This window comes from Numida meleagris, chromosome 3, assembly GCF_002078875.1.
Source record: "Numida meleagris isolate 19003 breed g44 Domestic line chromosome 3, NumMel1.0, whole genome shotgun sequence".
Taxonomy (NCBI): domain Eukaryota; kingdom Metazoa; phylum Chordata; class Aves; order Galliformes; family Numididae; genus Numida; species Numida meleagris.
In genome coordinates, this window is record NC_034411.1 from 45,781,027 (window position 1) to 45,803,226 (window position 22,200).

General features: G+C 44.2%; 2 protein-coding genes across 4 annotated transcripts in view; one reads left to right on the forward strand and one right to left on the reverse strand.

Annotated features, from left to right (window-relative positions):
* On the forward strand, positions 831-15,624 carry LOC110396903 (solute carrier family 22 member 2-like). 2 transcript variants are annotated; one of them, XM_021392803.1, is made up of 11 exons: positions 831-1,825; positions 2,651-2,754; positions 6,250-6,404; positions 7,319-7,487; positions 8,337-8,451; positions 8,994-9,100; positions 9,265-9,479; positions 10,976-11,084; positions 11,777-11,889; positions 12,863-12,962; positions 13,725-15,624. In XM_021392803.1, exons 1-11 carry the CDS (start codon positions 1,415-1,417, stop codon positions 13,789-13,791), a joined length of 1,665 nt encoding a protein of 554 aa, XP_021248478.1. In that variant the 5' UTR covers positions 831-1,414; the 3' UTR covers positions 13,792-15,624. The 2 variants fall into 2 exon arrangements, with proteins under 2 accessions (XP_021248478.1, XP_021248477.1); XM_021392802.1 differs by lacking the exon at positions 13,725-15,624 and having other exon boundaries at positions 12,863-13,713.
* Positions 16,240-22,200, reverse strand: part of LOC110395822 (solute carrier family 22 member 2-like) — a 14,376-nt gene continuing 8,415 nt past the window's right edge. Inside the window, exons 5-11 of one of the 2 annotated variants that reach the window (XM_021390724.1) lie at positions 20,975-21,089; positions 20,434-20,540; positions 20,110-20,324; positions 19,200-19,308; positions 18,083-18,195; positions 16,984-17,083; positions 16,240-16,559 (exon numbers count right to left, since the gene is read on the reverse strand). In XM_021390724.1, coding sequence (XP_021246399.1) covers positions 16,544-16,559; positions 16,984-17,083; positions 18,083-18,195; positions 19,200-19,308; positions 20,110-20,324; positions 20,434-20,540; positions 20,975-21,089 — 775 coding nt within the window. In that variant the 3' untranslated portion in view covers positions 16,240-16,543. The remainder of the gene's footprint in view (positions 16,560-16,983; positions 17,084-18,082; positions 18,196-19,199; positions 19,309-20,109; positions 20,325-20,433; positions 20,541-20,974; positions 21,090-22,200) is intronic. The other variant, XM_021390723.1, reaches the window with a different exon arrangement.

Consider the following 22,200-nt stretch of genomic DNA (forward strand, 5'->3'; position numbering starts at 1 on the left):
AGGAATTATTGTCTATCCCGTACTGTGCACTGACAGACTGTCAATGACAAGAAAGGACTGGCTGGGAATGTGAAGGCTGGGGGCAGTCTTGGATGCAGCAACCATGAGATAGTGTAGTTCAGGATCTTACATGGAAGAAACAAGGCAGTAAGTAGAACTGCAATCCTAGACTTGAGAAGAACCAACTTTGACCTCTTCAAGGACCTACTTGGAGGTATCCCATGGGTTAGAGCATTGGAAGGTAAGGGGGTCCAAGAGAATTGGTTGACATTCCAGTACTACTTCTTCAAAGCTAAAGATAGGTCCATCATTAAAAGAAAGAAATCAGGCAAAGGTGATAGGAGACCTGCATGAATGACCAAGGAGCTCATGGACAAACTCAAATAGAAAAAGAAAGTCTACTGAAAGTGGAAAAAGAGTGTGGTCACTTGAGAGGAATATAGGAACATTGTCTGGAGATGCAGGGATGCAATAAGGAAGGCTAAGGCCCACTTGGAATTAAATTTGGTCAAGGACAACAAGAAAGGCTTCTTTTAGTATATCAGTAGCAAAAGGAAGACTCAGGAAAATGTGGGCCAGCTACTGAATTAGGGGGCTGCCCTGGTGATGGAGGACACTGAGAAGGAGGAGTTACTGAAAGCCTTCTGTGCTTCAGTCTTTACTGTTAAGATGTCCCCTTGGGAGTCCAGTTCAAAAAAGAAAAGGAACTTCTAGAGAGTCCAGCAGAAAGGCTGAGAGACCTGGGACTGTTCAGCCTGGAGAATAGAAGACTGAGAGGAGATCTTATCAATGCTTATAAATATCTAATGGGTGGGAGTCAAGTGGATGAGGCCAAGCTCTTTTCAGTGGTGGTCAGCTATAGTACAAGGGGCAGTGGGCACAAACTAAAATGTAAGAAGATCCATACCACCATGAGGAAAATTTTCCTTAGTTTGAGGGATACAGAGCACTGGAATGAGCTGCCCAGAGAGGTTGTGGAATCTCTTTGTCTGAAGATACTCAAAACACTCCTGGATGCTTTCCTATACTACTAACCTACTGTAGGAAACCTGCTTTAGCATAGGGATTGGACTAGATGATCTCCAGAGGTCCCTTCCAACCCCTATGATTCTGTAATTCTGTGATTCTGTGACTTGAAATGGCCATAATCTAGGACAAGAACTCACCTATTTCAATGTTGTCATATACAAAACAAAATAGCAGTAAAGACCAAAACATGAGAACCAAAGTTTGTTTAGAAAGGGCCCTTGAGAAATAAAGGTTGCAATGCATGGCTTGACAATTGACCACATTCTGTAATTATTTGTCAACAGGTTTTAAATAAACATCTCAGCTGTGATATAAGATCGCAGTGAAGGTAAAAGCCGTGAAAAGCAACAGAGTTAGATATTTTAATAAGCAGCAACAGAGAAAGATGCCAACCCTGGATGACATTTTAGAGCACATCGGAGAATTTGACAGGTTCCAGAAACAAACCTTCTTTGTCCTGTGTTTGCTTTCTGCTGCCTTCACTCCGGTCTATGTGGGTGTCGTCTTCTTCGGGTTCACCCCTGAGCACCGCTGCTTCAGCCCTGGCGTGGTGGAGCTGAGTCAGCGCTGCGGCTGGAGCCTGGCGGAGCAGCTGAACCACACCGTTCCCGAGTGGGGCAGCCATGGGGCCGCCTTCGGCAGCCGCTGCAGCAGGTACGAGGTGTACTGGAATGCAACGGGTGTCAGCTGCACCGACCCCCTCGGCAGCCTTGTGGGCAACCGGAGCTCCGTCCCCCTCGGCCCCTGCCGAGATGGGTGGGTCTACGACTACCCTGGGACCTCCATAGTGACTGAGGTAAGGCACAGTTTGTCCAATGATCTCCATCTTGCCTGCAAATCCTTAAACTTACCTGGGGTAGAAAGAGGAGTTGAAATAAAATTTTCAAGCTGCATTCTAGTAACATTTGAATTAATATTTTCATAATTGTTTTTAAAAAGAAAAAGGCAGTGCATTCATTGATTTACCAAGGACTCCTCTTTAACTTTTACAAAAGATACGTCTGGCCATGTTTCTGGCTTCTTCCAGCTCCTGAAAACCAAACTGCTCAGTCTAGGCTGGGAAAACTCCTCACTACCCAGCAGTGCCATCTGAGGGCAGAGCACAGCCACAGAAAGCTCTGTGGATGGAGATCTTTGCTCACAGTCCCTGCACACAAAGAGCCCTGCTGGCCTGGTGGTAACCCCACCACCTCCCATGCACTGTGCTGGTTTCATGCAGTGAGATAATGCATGGCTAGGAGTAGGCCTTGACATCTGAGAAGGAAACAATTCTCCACGCATCCTCTAAATTTCAAGCAGATACGGGAGCGGAGAAGGTGATATTTCTCTGAGCATTTTTATTTTTCCATTCAAAGATTCTCTGTCTTTCTCATTCTGCTCTTATGTTATTGTGTAATTATTTTTCAGGGCATAACTTCTCTGTAAGGTCTGGGAAAATCTGGATGAGATGTTTTGCAGATGTTGGTTTTAAGAGATAATATAGTTTGTTTTTTGGAGCCTGTTTCCTAGTTGTTTTTCTAATTCCATCTTTCTCCATTCCAAGTTGCTTCCTTCCATTATTCCTCCTTGAAAGCCATGGTTTGAGTTGAATGTTCTCATTCTTCTGTGATTTTCCTTGCAGTTTAACCTGGTGTGCAAGGACTCCTGGAAGCTGGACCTCTTTCAGTCATCTGTGAATGTTGGGTTCTTTATTGGCTCCATGATCATTGGCTACATAGCAGATAGGTACGTAACATGTACGCTGGTGTAAGACGTACTGTTTCCTCCAGTCCTCTGCTTCCTGCATGTCACTGAACAACACTAATTACTCAAAGGGGAAATGAATGCACTAAAAGCTTGTTTCAGAAGGTGCATGTATCTCTTACAAATGAATAGATTGTGGTTCCTAAGCCCTGGCTTTCAATGGCTGCTGTGATCCAGGAATCCATGGAAGTGTCACAGTGTTCACTCTTTTCAATGGCTTTGTGTGGAATTTGCATATTTACAAGTGAAGAGATTTTTTTTTCTCTAACAGTGACAATCTGCAAGATGAGCTCAGAGTTTGAAATGAAATTTCATCTCATGCACCAATAACTATTTGCCCATTTTGTAATAAATTAGTTTCATATTAATTTTAACACTATCCAAATGGCTGTAAATCAGCTTTAAAATAGGAATGTTTTTCCCAGATGAAGAAAAAGTTACTTCCTAAATCTTCTCTTGTCCCCCTCTCTCTCAGCTGGCTCTGTACAGCTGTCTCTAGATGTCATTATCCCTCACCTCTTTACCATCATAAATGTCAGTGTGCTCACATTTTTTTAGGTTACACTCAAAACAAACTTTATGCTTTGTAGCTGACTTTTTCCCAGTAAAATGATAAGAGAGGCTGAAATTGGAATTTGGAAGAGGTGAAGTTAATAGGGGATGAACAATCCTACAAAGTTTTCCTTCCGTAGAATCAGTCTGAAGGAATGTCTTTTTTGTGTGTTCTTAGAATTTATGACAGCACTGGTGGCGATAGCCTTTTCCTCCCATGCTGAGGAGGACTCAAACTCAGCTTTGCTGAACATACACTGCCATAGCTCCCTTTTCACTTTCCTTCTTCCTCCATTTTTTGCTTTTCTTCACACATTTTGAAAACTCTTGATTTCTTTTTTTGCATCAGAAACATTTGGCTAGCTGTTATCCTCTCTTTCCCTTAAACCAAAACTCCTGCTTTCTGGCCAGTGTTCCAGTGTACTTGAAAGTATTCCATCCTTTTTTAAGAACTGATATTTCAGTAAAGACACACGGCTTATGGGAGCAAAGGAGGAGATATGTAGCAGCCTAGGTATGATATGACATGAAACAGCAATGAGCAGGTCCCACAGCTATCAGGGGAGCCACTCTTCAAATTACCCTTCAAACACAGAGATGAACTAAGCAATAATGACGAGCAAAAGAATTTCTTGACAACATATGGTTATGTGAACCAGTAGAACTACAGATGACAGTCCCACAGCAAATTATATCTGAAATGCTCTTTCTGTGTAAAAACACTAAATAATCTTATTATCAGGCAAATTATAAGCAAATTATAAGTCAGATATCATTGCTGTTAAGATAATGCAAGTACACGTCATAACACTGAGGATTTTTCTACAGCTTTACTTGCTGATACCCTCCCCGCATTCTCTGTGGTCCTAAAGTACTGCAAGCCTTCAGGAGCAAAGCAAGATCTCATATGCAGGTGCTTAGGACAAAGACAACTCCAGAAGCCTAAAATTTAGTAGACAGAATGGGAAAAAAGGCCCATGAATTATGTGTTTCCTGAATTTTAAACATCCATCTTCTATCAGGAAGTGCATACAGAGTGCTGTTTTTTTCTGTGCATCAGTGTCTGAAATCTGCTGTAATCGGGGCAACTTTTGAGAACATTTTAGGTGCTTCATGGGAGATTTCATCAGCTCTTCCCAAACACGCTTTTCTCAGAGGAATGAGACCTACTCATTTACTTGACTGGGCTCTGGGCACATTTCCAAGCACCAGTGTCTTGGAAAGGGTACTTCTGTTTCCTTAGACAGCTGACAAGGTCAGTGCTAAGATGCAGTGTTTGCACCTCTGTCACTCATTGCCAGGCCTCTGGGAAAGGGCCTTCTCAGGAGAGGGCTTCTCTCCTGGTCTGACAAGGCTCTCATGGGCTGTCCTTTAAAACAGAGTCAAAAATATCAGTATGTCAGACTCATGAGAGAAGGAAAGTATGAGAGATTTGATCAGCCAGTTATTGTGGAGAACAGAAGACATTTATTTTGGCTGGCATTTATTATCATGCTGTTTTTGTCAGTGCACACTGACTAATTTAATGGCTCTTATAAATCATACTTCTGACTGAATATATGTCTCTGTCAGCTAGAGAACAAATGCCTTTCTAGTGCTCCAGTAAGCTTGTTTCTTTTGGAAACAATCTATTTCTGACTACGGGTGAGTCACAGAGATACGTGGAATGACAAATAACAGGAATGCCCAAGACCCCCTTCAAGAAGAGCCCAGCAGACAGCAAAGATTAAGTGAAAAAACAGGTAAAGATAACAGTAATCAAACACAATCTACGTAAAAAAAAATATTGCAGCTTTGAAAGATGGGATGAAGGGCCTCATTAGAGCATTTATTGAACTCATTAACTAAGTCATTAACCAGAAGTAAGTAATGACCTGATAACACAGGATGAGGAAGTTCCCTGAGCTTCTATTGAGCTGAAAAATGCTGCAAAGGGAAGAGCAGATCCAGACTCCTACTCAGAACGAGTAGAGAAAAGGGGGACAGGGAGCATCTTCAGCCTCTTCACACTCTTTGGTCCGCCACCTTGCCCTGTCTGCACAGCAGGTGAGCATGGTGGTAGGGGAGCTTGGCCGAAGCAGGTTGTGCTTTCTTTCTGCCCAAGCACCATGTGGACTGTTGGCATCTGTCACCAGCCAGTGCAAATGGGAAAAGCACCAGAGCTCAGGAATAGAGCAAAACAACATGGCTCCTACATTCCTCCCAATTTTCAGGTCCCTCCTGTGGTAACAGATCACAGAATCACCAAGGTTAGAAAAGACCTCTGAGATCATCCAGTCCAACCATCCACCTATCACCGATATCTTCCACTAAACCATGTCTCTCAGTACAACATTTAAACATTTCTTGAATACCTCCAGGGACCTTAGTGACTATTTCCAAGAAGTAGAGTTGAAAGACATCAGCCTGTGGTGAAAGACAGTTCCAACCAAATCTCAGAAGAGATATTCATCCCTCTTCCTTCTGTTAACTCTTGCTTCTGGATTTGGCCACTGTGCACACTATCAGTCTGATACCACACTCTTCAGACTGCTGTGGTAATGGCAGTGCTAAGCAAACATGGTGACAACTTGCACAACTTCCATCTGAGCTCTCCTCCACAGGTCTGTGCCCTGAAGAAAGGCTGCAGTGGGTGGGGAGGCAAATTAGAGGAAAAGGCCAGGGAAGTGATTTGGGAAGGAGAGGTCAGCTCCTTAAACACACCACAGGGTAGATGATCAAAAACCTACTATTCAGATCAGGTCTTCAGGTGCTAATAAAGCTTTACATTCCTTGTACCTGAGAAAACACTTGGAACAAAATCTGAAAGAAGAAAGCAACCATTACTTCAGTGGGTTACTCTTGAGGAATGTTTTGACAATGGGGTTTTGCGCAGCTGCAAGTTGAGCCTTTTTTCCCCTTTTTTTCTCTTCTTTCCCTCTGCAGGTTTGGCCGCAAGCTCTGCCTCTTGATCACAATCCTCATCAATTCTGTCTCAGGGGTTCTCGTGGCCTTCGCACCCAGCTACATGTGGACAGTGATCTTTCGGTTGATCCAGGGGCTGGTTAGCAAGGGAGGCTGGCTGACAGGCTACGTCCTGAGTTACGGCACCTTGCAGTTCCTCTTGCCGGGCAGGACCCCTCGGGTTAGCAGCAGGGCTGGCCACTCCTGGTGCCCTCTGGTGTTAAGGAATCTGTGCAGACAGGAACAGCATGCTATTTACTGTCCAGCTGCACTTTGTTGCTTTAAACCGTCCATGAGTCAAGCTGTGTTTTCTTTTGTGAGCTGCCTGTCTGGAAGTTTACAGTTTATTCCTGGAAAGCCTGCACCAACTTGTACACATACGCAGAATAATTAGGAGGCAGCTCTAGACAATAGGGAGCATTTGTATCTGAAGTGACATGCCGAATAAGAGGACAAAGTCTAGGGGCAAGAACTGAAAATGATGCAAAGACATCCAATGCTTTTCCAGAAAAGGCAGCAAGCAGCACTGCAAGAGATAACATTTGTGTTTCACAAACCTTGTGCCAAAATGGCTTTGCTGCGTCTCAGCAGGAGAGGCCCTGTTCTCAAATCAGGTGGGGGGCAGGAGCCAGCAGATGCCGGCAGGCTGCTGGTGTTGCAAGCTAGTCCCTGGTTAGGTGGAGTGGAGGACTGAAAGCTGTATTTGCCCTTGTAGTAAGAGAGGCCTGACACCGCTGGCAGGGGGATCAAGTCCCCAGCTGACTGATGAAGATTTCTCCTGCAAAGCTGAGACATACCACATGGTCAGCCCCAGCTGCAGCCACACTGCCTGTCACCTCCAAGCAGAGCAAACCACATCTTATAGACAGGCAGAGAAGTGGCACCAGTTGTCTCCTGCGCCAAGGCCACAGCCTGTACCCCAGGCCAGCTCTACTTTCCCAACCAAACCCATGTCCCTACACCATGCCATAGGGGCTCCATGTCATTCAGCTGCTGGCAGCTACCTTCTCCCATTGTTTTCCCTGTGCCTCACGTAACATTTTCTTTGTAGCTGCAGAATTTGTTGGTTTAAGCTTCCGGAGGACAGTGGGCATCATCTACCAGCTTGCCTTCACTGTGGGACTCCTCATCCTCACTGCCGTGGCTTACGTGCTCCCACACTGGAGGTGGCTTCAGCTTGCTGTCACCCTGCCCAATTTTTTCTTCCTACTCTACCATTGGTAAGTTCCCAGTGTCACGACTCCCAGTGACCCCAAGTCAAAAAGTCCAGCAGACTACACCTGGGTGCCCAAGTTTCTTTAAAGAGGTCAGACATAATGCTACCAGTAGGACTTCCAAAACAACATCAGAGCAGATCTGGTGTTTTTCTTTCATTTTGTTTCCCCTGCCCAGGAGTTTATTCCAAGCCATCTAGGAGCAAGGGACTACCTGTAACATGCAACTGTGCTTCTGCATTTGGAGTCCTTGACACCCAACACAAAATTTGAAATTACTGGATTTTGAATGCTGCTTCCAGCTACTGTGAGAAGTGGGATTTTTTAACTATTGATGAAAATTGCTTTTTTTTTTTTTTTCAGTGCAGTCTAGTTAACTGTTTTTAAAAATCTGAGTGAAAACATTTCTTGAACATTTCAGAACCAGGCTAGGGAACAGATTTAGTTCAACTTTTTTTTTTTTATTTTGAAAATTTATTTTTAACATGGAAGACTTGAAGGATCACTTTTATGGCTTTTCAGCTACTACCTGCAAGCAATGAACCATATATAAAATGTATCAACAGAATTTATCTTAGAGGAATGTTTCCAAACTTTCGTAAACTAATTTTAATCTTAAAAAAAAAAAAAAAAAAAAAAACCAAACAAAAAAACAGGCCACACTGTCATTCAAATGGAGCTGAAATCAGAATGCAAGCACTGACAGCCACAACCACCACTGAGTTCAGTACCACTCACGTGCATTCAATATACCATAGATTCTTAGCATGAGAAATTCAGTTCTATCTTCATTTTATGTCTAACAGAAACATGCATTTTCCTGTCCCTTAAGTGTCATGCTTGTATGCATTGCAGGTGTCTGCCTGAGTCCCCCAGGTGGCTAATAACTCAGAAGCAAAATGACAAAGCTATGGAAGTTATTAAGCGCATTGCCAAGGGAAACAAGAAGCAGCTACCTCCCTCCTTCCAGGTGACTGTACTGCATTTGCTAAGTGTATGCAAAGCTCAGGCAGGCAATGTTACAAGTTTAGGATTGCTGTGGGTTTAGAGTTGGGAGCAGCTTGCTGACCGAAAGCACTGCAGTTCCCTAATATACAAGCTGATTTTCTTTGGCTGCCTAGGGCTCTAACAGAGCATGTTTCAGAAAAGAGGCTTGCAAAAATAGCCAGCAGACAAGAAACATTCTTCTTTTAATTAGTACCGATCAACACACAGTACACTCACCCAATTTCATGTCTGAACATTCCAAGACATCCTCTTTCATTTTTTAATCTATCACTTAATGCCATGTAACAGCCTCATGCGTATGGCTGTACAGACATGAGAACTGTCTACATACATTTTCATGTTTCCTTTCCCCAAAACACTTTGGAGAAGTTATTTTGCTTTCATAACTGACAAATCAAAACTATCATCTTCCCATTAGTCCAGGGGAAAATATTCCTTACAGTGCTCACCGTCCTCTCGCCTATCCACTCTAATCTTTTATCCTTCTCTTACTTGTGCTCCCAGAACGTCAAATCTGAAGATGAAGATGGAGAAAAGCTGAAACCTTCATATCTAGACCTGGTCAGGACACCTCAGATAAGAAAGCACACGTTCATTTTGATGTACAGTTGGTAAGGGAATGCTTTTGCAGGACATGTGGTGGTGTTATATTCAACTCCTTAAAATGTCATCATTGATTTAAGCCTGTTTTGCTCCAGACCAGCTGCAAATCTGAGTTATTTGCATAAGCTTTCTCTCAAAGTTTGATTTCATCTGCACCTTGTTCTCTGCGTAGGTTCACAAGCTCTGTCCTCTACCAAGGGCTCATCATGCACATGGGACTAGCTAGTGGGAACATTTACCTGGATTTCCTCTATTCCGCTCTTGTTGAGTTCCCAGCCGCCTTCATCCTCTTGTTAACAGTGGATCGCATTGGCCGTCGCTACCCATGGGCTGTGGCAAATGTGATGGCGGGTGGTGCCTGCCTTGTTACGGCATTGGTCCCAGACAGTGAGTCACTCAAATCTCCTCAGTTAATGAAATCTTGTTATTGTTCTGAAAAATTGAAAGCAATCTTTGCAAATCTGGCCCATGTCAGTATTGTGATCCAATGAAGACAAATTCCACAGAAGCCTATGTATGTCTCACCATCACCATTTATACCAGATAATGAGAGGTTTGAGGAAGGAGGTCAATTACATTTCCAAAATAGCAACAAATAAGATGGTAAGTCTGCCAGGGCTAGACCACAAGGAATGCCATGTTAAGTCTGTGATTTTTGTGTGGCTTAGAATTTGAATTTGGATTCACCATTCTGGGTGTTCATCCCCAAAACCCCATCTTTTCTGTTTCTAAAAAATTAAAATGTAGGGAGACACACACTTAAACGCCATCTGGATACATTGCTTCCTGCAGTGTAGGATGTTGAGCAACCACAGTGACAGGCACTTGGCTTTTATTCAGCTGAGCATTCTCTCCAAGGCTGGAGTCTCAAGGAAACGTGTCCCAGGAGGGCCACTGACTGGAACATCTTTCCTTTCTTTATATGGAATATAATAAGACTGAAACCACAGAAATAATAGTGCCAAACAACTATCAGATCACGGCAGAACAAGGACAGAAAACACAAAATGTCACGGAAATAAATAATAGGCAAAAATAACAACAAAGCATTCAGACAATAGATATTTCACAAGCCGCTGGGGATTGCAGGAATACAGAGGGGACTGATGTGCATTTCCACAGGAGCACTGGGGCGGGAGCCTTGCAGCTTCTGCCCACAACTGCAATTGCTGCCAACCATGTGCAGCAGTGGCTGTCTGCTTGGCTCTAGAGGGGCTCTGCAGCAGTGTTTATCAGCAGCTGGCAGTCTGTGAAATGCTGCATCCCTCCGTGGGGTGAATGAGGGAGAGTCTCCATGCTGTGTGTGCACTAATAGCTGAAACAGCTGAAACCACCCTCCAAGGTCAGATTGGGATCTAAGAACACATGGGGCACCCAATGCAGGGCTGGGATATTCATTCATTTGCAGCAGACATCTGTATCTTCAGGTGTGAAAGCAATCGCAGAGCACACACCAAGAGAGAGTGATGATAGCACCAGCCTGGCCCTGCCAGAAAGCCATCAGATGTCTCTGTGCAAAAGTACAGAGTATCTTGCAAATTAGCAAATTTTGACAACCAAAAAAGCAGCTGTGCACTATTTAGTTTTAACGCATGCAGGAAGTGGCATTTTTGCGTAAGCTTTTGGTTAATACACTGAAATACCCAGATTACTTTGTATCATCATTTCTTCACTGTGACAGCCTCAAACCTCCTTTTTTTTGCATGAATCACAAGACAATCGCATTATAAAAGAGTGAAACAGAACACAATCATGCTCATACCTCATGACAATTCATGACAGTAAAGTTACTCTTAAATTAAATCTTTAATGCTGTTCTATGTTAACAGCAGAAAAAAATGTGGTTTTGTATTCCAACATCAATATGCACAATTTCTTTCCAGCTTTTTATTGGCTTAAAATGACTGCAGCATGCCTGGGCAGGATGGGAATTACCATGTGCTATGAAATGGTTTGTTTGGTAAATCCTGAGCTGTATCCAACTTCTCTCAGGTAAGTGTACCTCCTTCTGTTAGAGTTAAGCAGTGAGTATCTCTGTTTATCTACTTGAGGCTATCATAAAGAGTCGCCAGTTGGACCTCAGAAAAGTCTGTGATGGAAGAAAAAGAGGACCTGTCAAATAGCAGAAATCTCATTTAAAATTGGAAGCCCACCAGTAAGCTGTTCCCTTCACTGTGAGGAACAGCAAGGAAGATTCCCTGTGATGAGGAGGAAATACAGTGCTGCTTTCCTAAGCCCAGCACTAAGGCAGGAGTCCCTAACGGGATACGTAAGACACTTTTTCAGATATCCTTCAGATGTCCCTCTTTCAGAGCAGTTTGGTGAACCTGGAGTCAAATGATCATTAACACCTCCGTCCCAAACCAGGGCTAGCTTTAATGCCTTACCTTATTGTATTCTCCCTCCTCACCCATTTTACACTACAGTAATCCTCACAGGAGAATGCAGGACCTTTGCTTTCTTATGTTCACACTGATAAGGCCTTTCTCAGCCCTTCCCTTGTTACTGCCTTGTCATCCTCACAGCTTGTTCCTCTGCCCATCAGCTGCGACCCCCAAAGCAGGGTGCTAGCCCCTCTCTTCCACCCTACTCCAGCCATGGGTGGCAGCAGGGGGGCTGCACAGCACTGTATGGGGTACCCGTAGGCAGAGCCCCTGACATGGGCCTTTCTGTGTCCTCTCCAGGAACCTGGGGGTGCTGATCTGCTCGTCCATGTGTGACCTTGGTGGGATCATGACCCCCTTCATTGTGTACAGACTAGCGGCGCTCTGGCACGAGCTGCCCCTGGTTGTCTTTGGTAAGAGAGCTAGGAAGTAGTTCATTTGCCTCAGCCTAGATGAGTGATTTTGGTGACCTACTTCCCTACTGTTAAAAAAAAAAGAAAAAAAGCTGGGAGAAATGTACCTACACTCATGTGCATACAAGATGTGTATCAAGATGTTTTAACATTAACAAGATGTTAAGTCTTTGGCATCCAGCTGTTGTAAATTGTGCTGAAGACACTCCCTTAGTCCTTTCAACAAAGGGAATCTCATGTTTTGGGGGCAGCTCTCTCAAGCTTTGACTTGCTCCTACTGAACCTTCCCATGGCAAGAAGGTCTTTGGGTTCAGTGATACTCATCTGCAGCCTCATCAAGGGACTAGAGGTCAGCACAGGCTGGCCTCTCTTCTCCCTGCACCAAAGTCATGCTCCACCTCTTGCATACATCTCCGGGGCCTGGTCCACCAGTGATCCCACTGTCATTTAGGATGGACCCAATACTAAGATTACCATCCTGAAGAAATCGATGCTCCTGCACATATTCATTCTGGTGTGCCCACCTGCACCTTCTGTCCTGCATGTGGTCATAGCAGGATCCAAAACTAAACAGAAGGCAAAATGGGCTGGATAAGCTGGTAGCACCCTTTCTTTCATGTCCTAATTATAGCCCAAAGTAGGGATGGCAGCTAGCTAGCATCAGCCCCATCACATCCCAGCAGGACAGACAGAGCCAGAATCTGTTTCCCTTGCAAAGCAATGGAGCCAGAGTGCTTGGGAGCCTATAGACGAGGCTGGTGTTGCAGGCCTCCTCTGCCTCTCAGAGATGTCTGCAGTCACCTTCAAAAATGAGAACCAGGTAGACAAAGAGCCAAGTGTTACTATCACTTTGAGGAGCCTCTATTCAATCATCAGTTGTGTCTCAGTTAGAATTAACTAGCAATTTGGAATTAAGCTAAGGCCCAACCCTTGCATTGCCGTTGCAACCCTGGTTCTTGTTGTCTTTCTGTAGCCGGGATTGCTTTTGTCGATGGTGGCCTAGTCTTGCTCCTACCCGAGACAAAGGGAAAAACTCTGCCCGAGACCATTGAAGATGCTGAAAACATGCACAGGTATGGTGTCTCAAGGACAGGCCAGACAGATCAGAGCAGCTTTCCTTCACAGCAGCAAAGCCCTCTTGTTGCTGTTCTTCACCAGAAGTATTTAGTGGGCCTGTAGGCAAGGTGGCAGCCAGGGGAGAAATGCAGCATCAGAAGGCAGAAAGTTGTGGAGGCCAGGAGTGAAGAGGATGGAAGCAGAGAGATGGCAGAATTGTTTGGAGCAAGAATGGGACAGGCAGTGAAGAGGCCAGCTAAAAGCAGTTCCTCTGAGCTCGGACAGGCTGCCGAAGGCCATTGAGATGCTAAATGTGGGCAGAGCTCAGGAGCTCCTCATGAACCTTGTGGCTGCTCAGCTCTGGTATAATTGGTGACCCTACAGGACCTGGCCAAAAAGTGAGGGCAACATGGCACAGGACAGGAGAGGAAGAAGTTGTCTCTAGAAAATAGGAAGTTCATACATGCAACACACACTCAGAAGTTACTGTAGAAACCACCTAGAATAACAGCTTTAACAGTAGGAAATGACGAAGTTACTAATGCAACTGCTAACTCAATTTTCAGACATCCATGCAGCTGCGGTCAGCCTACAGAAATTTTCCCAACTACTTCTTTTTCTGCTGTTTTTCCAAATAATCTGAACTCATTTGAAAAATTGCAAGTGATGAGAGAGTTGTTAAATTCAGTTTCCAGTGAATTTAAGCATATGGATTATTTAGTGGATAATGTTCTTTGCCACCCAGAGCATCGTCCATTTTTTCCTCATTCCTTCTGCAGACAAGAGAGAAGCAAAGAAAATACAATTTATCTTCAAATTCTGACTTCAGAAGCTGCACTGAAGTAAGGCCCCACTTTGCTCCAGACCTGCTTTTACTGGGCAGTGGGGCCAGCAGAACAGCCCCCACCCAGCGCTGAGGAAAGAGTCCTGCAGACACAGACAGCCCTTCTCCAGCTTGCTCTCCTACTGCCATCGGCCACAGCCACGCTAGATGACTCTGTGGATTTCCACTTACGGCTCTCACAGACCCTCTTCCACTGAATTTCTCTATTTGTCTTCCGAGTACCTTCATACTTCCAGTGTCCCCAGGCATCTGACAGCAGCAACTCTTGCAGCCAAGGCAGAACACTCATGAAGGAATGCTTTCTTCTCACTTGGCAGCTCATTTCCATAGGAAGCAGGAGTGTATTTGTACTCTCAACCCACCTCCACACTGTACCTGATTTTACATGAAAGAAAGCACGTAGATAGTGACCAATTTAGTGTCACAACTGCTCCTACACCCCTGAAAAATCTCAGTACCTGATGCTGAGCAGGCTCAGCTCCTGCCACCCTATAGTGAGTACCTCTGCAGAGCATGCTCAGGGAGCCTATGAGTATCCACAAGAACCTCCCACTTAGTTCTCCAGAAAAAGAGGAGTAAAGTAAGTGGGGGAAAAAATGAAAATCTAATTCCAGACCAGCTTTTAAGCTTTGGCATCCCAGAATGTGACTGGCTACGAGACAAGCTGGAAAATGAAAAGGAAGGTAAAAAGGAGCTGCAGACAGCTGAGCCTCAGGACACGAGGTGCCAAGTGCTACTGCCCTATCTTGATGGATTGGTAATGGCGCAAGGAGAGAAGGCCTCATCACAGACACACACTGGGAGCAGCACAAGCAATAATACAACACAGCACTCTGTACAATAAAGTGAATTCCTGTTTTAATATGCACTGCTTTCCTAACGCTGTGGTTTGGGCTTTTTGCATGGCCAAGCTCCAAAATATCTATAAGTGATATGAATTAAGGGAAAAGATGAGCCGCAGATGATCTAGCTTTCTAGGTAGACCTCTATTTATAGCATGCTGAAAAATCACCACTGTAGGGCTTTTTAAGGTTGGAAGTCCTCTCCATAGCCCATGGGAATCTCATAAAGTGGTTCACATCACATTTAGCAGCTTGCATGTATGTAGAACATTTTGTTTTGTTTCCTCACCAGTCCCACTTCTTGCCTCCCCTCACCCTATTTTTTGTACAAAGTTTTTGACGGGTTTCAAATCAATATACCACAATAAAAATAACAGTTTTGACAGATCTCTTTTGGTATGGAACTGAGACCTCTTGCCAATCACAGCAGGTAGACAGCTTCACTGCATCCCCACTGTCCCTCAACCAAACTCAAGGCCAAATTGCTCTTTGCTGACCCTGCACCAAATGTTAGTCCTGCAGCTGCCCAGGCCAGTGTCATCTGAGGGCCCTGCTTAGCAAGACAACATGCTTCCCTGCTTTCATGGCCCTCACAGCAAGACTGAACATTAACTGCTGCTCAAGTCAGGTGAAAGCAAGGGCAAAGTTACCACACTGACAACCAGGAAGTAGTCTTGGGGCAATTGGACACTGCCTGTGAGTCCAGCAACATTTTTGCTCACCTGGGAGCTCTCCCTCCACTGATGACCATTAAGTGGCAGCAGTATCCTTACCAGAAACCAGTGCTCCCCAACACTGCTAGGGATCAGCAAGGCAGAAAGAGTGAAGGCAAACCACAATACCTCATGTCTGTTCTTCCCTGGAGCTGCAAGTGGGGTGGAAAATGAAAAGCAGAATCTAATCAGGAGAGATGAGCAAGGACTACAGTGTCACCACTGAGAGCAGAAAGGGGCACAAGGCACAAAGAAAGGCTGGATGTGGTTGGAGACTCTGCCCATGGCAGGGGGGTTGAAACTAGATGATCTTTGAGGTCCTTTTCAACCGAGGCCATTCTATGATTCTACGAAGAAAGGGAGACCCCAATTCTGGGACAGCTGGAAATCATGAAAGGTGCTGAACTGTCCCTAACAGATCCAACTTTGCCCCTAAAGCTCCCTGAGGCAGAGGACCACTGAACAAACCTCAGCTCAGAAACTCTGTCCTAAGTGTAATAAGATTAGGCAAGGTTTGTAGTCATCTCAGTTCTACAACTGAAGTACATCCCTTATGTTATGCTGCCCCTGTGTAAGACAACACAATGAAGTCAGACTTCATGGAGGTTTATAAAGTTCATTTGGAATGGACCCCACCATCCTCAAGTTAAGATCTGCCCCATGTTGAGATCCACACAGTTTGAGTGAAAACTTTCCAGCCCTAAAACATTTGTATTATAGTGTACAGAGAGGGAACAAGCTATGCAGCAACAGGGACAACCTCATCAGAAAACCTCAAAAATTCAAATGAAAGGATAGACAGGAAAAAAAGGGAGGGATGGAGTAGTATCCCTATCACTGGAGATTTTCAAGATGCAATTGTGCAGCATGCTAGATAATCTCATCTAGGCTCCCTTTTCCAGTGAAAGCTTGGACCTGATGATCTCTCAAGGTCCCTTCCAGCCTGGGTTGTTCTGTGATTCTGTGATAAAAGGGAAGCAAGACAGAAGAGAGTATTCATTCCAATTTTATTTCTCATGCTAGTGCTGTCAAGCAGACTGCCCAGAAAGTTGTGCCTTCTTCAATCACGGGCTACTTCTGATGTTTGGACATGGAGATAGATCTTTTTGTCCTTTGGAACACTTTGCCTGCAAGAACAACAAGGTGTGAGCAGCAGCCAGGAAGTGATTCATTCAGTGAGCACTTGACCTCAGGTTCTTTCATTTGCTCTGCCTCCTGCACAGAGAAAATAAGCAGTTAATCCTGAAGTCCTCTAGGGTTGCTCTGGCTCCTCGGGAGATACCAGTGCTTCACTTACCATATAAAGTAGCTGTTATTAACTCTGCAATTTCCCTGTTCCACAAAATCAGCCAGTTTCTTAAACCACAAATTACAGTTATAATAGGGTTGCAGCCATTTTAAGATACTAGCTGAATTATTCACAGAGCAGTAGAGGCCTATGGTTCTTGTTTTCAGATGCCCAGAAGAACAATAAAAGCAGAGTCCAAAATCCCTCAGACTAGAGTCTAGGAATCACCTAGCAACTTCTTGAAAGCATAGGAGGCAGCAAAGTAACAAACAGGCTTCCCCAAGGAGTTCTGGCTGGGCATTTTGCACAGTTTCAAGTGAAACCTGCCAAGAGTTCATCACCCTAACTCACCTGTGAAAGTTTTCAATGTCTTCAACGGTCTCAGGCAAAACTCTTCCTTTAGTTTCGGGCAGAAGCAACACCAATCCACCCGCAATCAAACCAAGAACAGCTTCAAATCAAAGAAATGCATAGAGAGCTTGTTAGCATATACTGATCTCCAGCATATACATCACTTTCCACTGCCTGGCATAAAGGAATCATAAATAGCATTAGTTCAGTTGTGAGTTACACACTGAGCTAGGTGGGGCAATGAAGACAGGACTGACATCTGTGAAAAGGGAAGAATCCTTTTTATAGCCCAAGTGTAAGCTAGAAAATGGATGCTATTTACATAACAAGCTTTAGAAGATACAGTCCCAACAGATTAATTCCTGCACAATGTGTTTAACTTGTTTTATTTGATAGTTTCATTTACCCACTTTGTACTTGTTTTATGTACATATTTTGAATCTACTAAGCACTCTCCCAAATGTGCTGTCAGTCAAGAACTGCATATTGCCATTCAAGATATTTTTCTTGAAACAATGTTCTTCTGATCCAAAGATTCAGAGAACACAGACCTTGACCAGAAAAGTTCAGGTCACTAGTTTGCAAATGCTCATCTTACATTTATTTACCAATCTCTTTCCAAATAGGTGGAGAAGAGCCAGTTAGACTGTTAGAAGAGCTGAAGTATAACAGCTATGTTTGTACTCTATTAAGAAAGAAAACAGAAGGAGGGGAGGGGGGAATTCTAGCTTTGGCTCCAGGACTGAGGAAGTACACCTCATAGAAGAGCAGCAATTTATCAGATTTAAATACAACAAAACCAAAATCCATTTAGTCTCATCAAAATGTTGGAACATTCCTCAGCTTTTCACGATCTGTCAAACCTGTATTCATCTCCAGATTCTTTTAAAATGCAGGGAACAATAATGACAACAAAGCAGATATGAATGCACAGACAAGTCTCAGGTTGTTACAAACCGAAGGTTACGGCACATAGAGATGTGAAAGTGTTCCTGCTAAACTTGGAGCTACTGTCCCAGCTGCTTTTCCCTCTCTTTGAAAGCTGGACCCCATTACTGCACCCCAGGAGCAGCTGGTGAGGAAGTAATATGGCACTTACTGAAGACTATCAGTGGCAGCTCATGCCAGATTTCCACCAGCCTGTAGACAATGAATGGGACAACAATTCCACCAACATCACACAAGGCAGAGCAGACCATCACCCCAAGGTTCCTGGTTTGACAGCAAAGGAATCACATTAGCAAGCACTGCAAATAGAAGACGACAGAGCACAGTTCTGACTTCACACAGAGCATGTGGCTCTGCAAACCACAAAACACCTAAGCAGTGTGCAAAGCTCTAGTTTTCCAATGGTGGGCACATCCATGAGTTACTTAGACGTACATACTGCAGCATAAAAACCTTAGCAAATAGCAACAAGAGAGTATACCTGTATTATCACAAGCATGAGCAAGTTCCCAAGGCTAAACGTAGAAGAGAATCAGGCTCAAAGTGTCTGAGAGGAGCCCCCAAACACAGTAAAACAAAACCACTAGCTTCAGTACCTCTTGAGTGACTTAGGACAAGGGGCATCAAATGATGCTTTTGTTTGATATACACTATTAATAAAATTCTAGCTATCTTCCACTATGCTCATTATGGATATAGAAATAAGATTAAGAGTCTGCAGTGAAGAAAGGAGGAGTGAGATTCATCTGGTCAGTACAGACACCTTCCCTGCATGCAGTGGCCTATGGTCACTCAGGAGAAGGAATTTTTGAGGACTTTACTCCCAAGCTTTAGTTATCTGCAGTGCACATATCTACTTCTGAGCTATGCACCCCACAGCCCACTAGAGGAAAAACCCATTCTTTAGGTCAAGACCTTGGGTTAACATTCTCCATAGCAGCAGCCACCTCTGGACACATTTGTTCACATGTTATTTTGACTCAAATGAGATACAAATCTAAGCACTATGTGGGACTTCAGATTCCTCATCCACCCTGGTTCTGTCCACTTTTCCTTTTATTTTATCCTCATGAATTTTCACCTGCTTGAACCACATTGGATTTCTTCGTTAGCCAACATTTTTAGCACCTTTCTTCTGCTCCACTTAGCATTCAGCAATGATATATGGTTGAAAGTATTTGGGGATTACTTCATTAAGCATAAAGCGTAAAATACACATTGGCTTCAACTATTTGTTTCCTGGTCAAATAGCAGAAGGATACACTTACCTGATGTATGTTGGATATAGCTCAGTGTTTACAAAGCAAACCATTTCAAAAGCTATCGTGATTCCCATTCGCCCAAGGCAAGCAGCAATTAGTTTCAGCCAATGTAGGTCTGCAGATAAAATGCATTCCACACATTTAAATTATCCCAGTGATTTAGCAGGGGTTCGTTAATACCAGTGCTATTTTAGCTAGATCTCTAATCTCATATCACATTATGTCTTTAAAGGACTCCCTTTTACTTGTGTGAATCAGGAAATGAAAATAGTCAGCACCACATGAGCTGTGGCACAGCACAAGGGACCCAGATACTTTGAGATTTATTATTAGCAGTGCTACAAAACCTGTTTCATTTCACTGAGGAGCAGCTGAGGTCCCTAGGTTTGTTCAGCCTAGAGCAGAGAGGCTGAGGGGAGGCCTCATGGTGGCTGCAGCTCCTTGCAAGGAGAGCAGAGAGGCAGCACTGAACTCTGCTTCTCTGGGGACAACGTCAGGACCAGAGAGAATGGCATGGAGCTGCGTCAGGGGAGGGGCAGGTGGGGGTTAGGGAAAGGTTCTTTAGCAGGGGGTAACAGGCATGGGACAGGCTCCTCTGGACAGTGGTCACAGCCTGAAGCTGCTGGAGTTCAAGAAATGTTTGGACAATGCGCTCTGATACACATATGGTTTGAATTTTGGGTGGTCCTGTATGGAGGCAGGAGTTGGACTCGATGATCCTTGTGGGTCCCTTCCAACTCAGGGTTTTCTATGATTCTGCAGTGCAACGAGCACCACTGGAAGTCGCGTGGGCAGCACCCAGTGGTGGAGATGTATTTGCAGCCCTTCAGGGCTGGAACTCTTTAAAAGGGAGACAGAATCAGGTGCTGTTCCAGGAGGAAACTCAGGGATGGGAAGCCTCACCCAGGTGGCTCACCTTCTGGGATCAGGGCTGTGGCAAGGCAGGCAGCCCCAGCCACCAGGTTTGCCACAGCCCATGGGTAGCGCCGGCCAATACGATCAATGGTGATGATGATGATGAAGGCGGCTGGGAACTCGACAAGAGCAGAATAGAGGAAATCCAGGTAAGTGTTCCCACCCATTAGTCCCATGTGCATGATGAGCCCTTGGTAGAGGATGGAGCTTGTGAACCTAGGCAGAGAAGTGTGTCCCAACTTTGTTAGTCTGATGCTCACAGTCTGTCCTGCTGGAGCATTCATAACCAGAGCTTCAAAAGAACTCACCCACATTATCTTCTTACCAGTTGTACATCAAAATGAATGTGTTTTTTCTCATCTGCGGTGTCCTGACAAGGTCAATGAGTGAAGGACTCTGTTTCCCACTATCATCATCTTCAAATTTAATATCCTATGGAAAGCCCAGCACAGTGTTTGTAGGAGCAGAGCACTCCCTACTTGCCTTGGAAAGTGGCAGGGACAGTCTGAGGCATTATGACCATTCACAACACACAACAGCCCCTTGGGGTTATGCTGGGCCCTTCTCCCCATGCAGCAGGCCATATCAGGGCAAAGTTCCCTAGAACACCCCCCAAGGCTTTACACTGGTCCTTTCTAGCATTCTCTAGGTTATTTCTGCAGGAAAACTCCATTTTTTGCTTATAGAGTTTTAAGACAGTTACAGTGTCTCACCTCCCTCATTAGAACAATAGAGTTCATTACCTCTCTAACTACAAGACCAGATTTTCCAACATTCAAAGTATAGTACGTTTCTACTGGAAGGAACTGATGGAAATTACTAGTGTGGCTCTTGTTTTTACATGTATAAGCAAATACCGAGCTCACCTCAAAATGGGAAGGCATCTTTTTCCGATTTTTTTTCGCTATATCGCTGACAATTTTCTTAGCTTTGTCAGTTTTGCCTTGAGATATCAGCCACCTGGGAGACTCTGGAAGGCACCTAACAACACGAGTTAACGCTGTTATACCAAAATATAACGTGCATGCAGTGTTCCTATCTGTGGAGACTGAGGAGAGAATATTTTGGTTGAATAAAGACAGTTGTAAGTTTTTTGTTTTACATTTGTTTTTTTTCCTCCTCTTTACTCAGGAAGAATAGTACATCCCACCGTTGAAATGGGAAGAGCAGTGGCAATGGCTTTAGTCAGAGATCAGGTTACTAAAGTGAAATCGAGGCTGGGCTTTGAGTTAGAGCAGCATCAACATTTTGCTCAGCCTGTTGACCACTAACTGGCTCCTCATGGGGAGCCATCATCCAAGCTATGCCATCAAAGGACAAGAAAAAGTGAACAAGCTAAAGATAGCTTACCAATTCAGAAGGAAGGGGAAAGGAAAACAAAATCTTCTATTAATCCTAACAACTCAATCCAGACAATTCATAACCAGAATACTCAAAACTTGGAAAATATTACTCAGAAGTTAGGAGAGATGCAAAGTATAAACAAACTTCTGTCACCTTTTGGTTGGACCACAGAAAGCTGTTTTTTGTTTCTTAACATGTAAACAAACCTGTGACAAACGTGTAGGCATTCAACAAGCTCTCAATTGCCATCTTTTCAGTGTAGGCTCTACATGAGACATTTTCTTTTATGAAATATTTATACATTATTAGACCACTCATTGATTTTCAAAGCAATCTTTTTTTTTTTTTAAACAGAAGGCAGGCGTGGTGCACAGGCTAAGATGCAATAAAGCATCAGTTGCTGAAGGATCCTATTTTCACCCCTTATTGCTGTGTACCTCCTCTTTACATCAGTGAGTATTTGCATTCAAAAAGCAGTGCCAAATCTCCCTCGATATCAAATTGTCATGGTTTTGTGATTTTTGGTTATTGGTATTCCACATCATAATATCATGTAGTGGATATACCTGGTTCTCAGAAGAGAAGGACTACTACAGTCCCCACGGCACTTTGCTCCTCTGTTAGCATTTCCAGCCGGAGGGAAAAGATAAAAGCTCACAGTATAAAAACTTGCAGATCACGAGACCTCGTCCCTTTTCCTCCCGTCTCTCATCTTGGCAGCACCTCGCTCTCCAGCCGTCTTATTGTC

Excerpts from the sequence above, each read along its gene's own strand:
- LOC110396903 (XM_021392802.1), top strand. The coding sequence starts at position 1,415 with ATGCCAACCCTGGATGACATTTTAGAGCACATCGGAGAATTTGACAGG. Across the intron at positions 1,826-2,650 it reads GGACCTCCATAGTGACTGAG|TTTAACCTGGTGTGCAAGGA; the intron begins GTAAGGCACAGT and ends TTTTCCTTGCAG. Across the intron at positions 6,405-7,318 it reads GCTGACAGGCTACGTCCTGA|CTGCAGAATTTGTTGGTTTA; the intron begins GTTACGGCACCT and ends TTTTCTTTGTAG.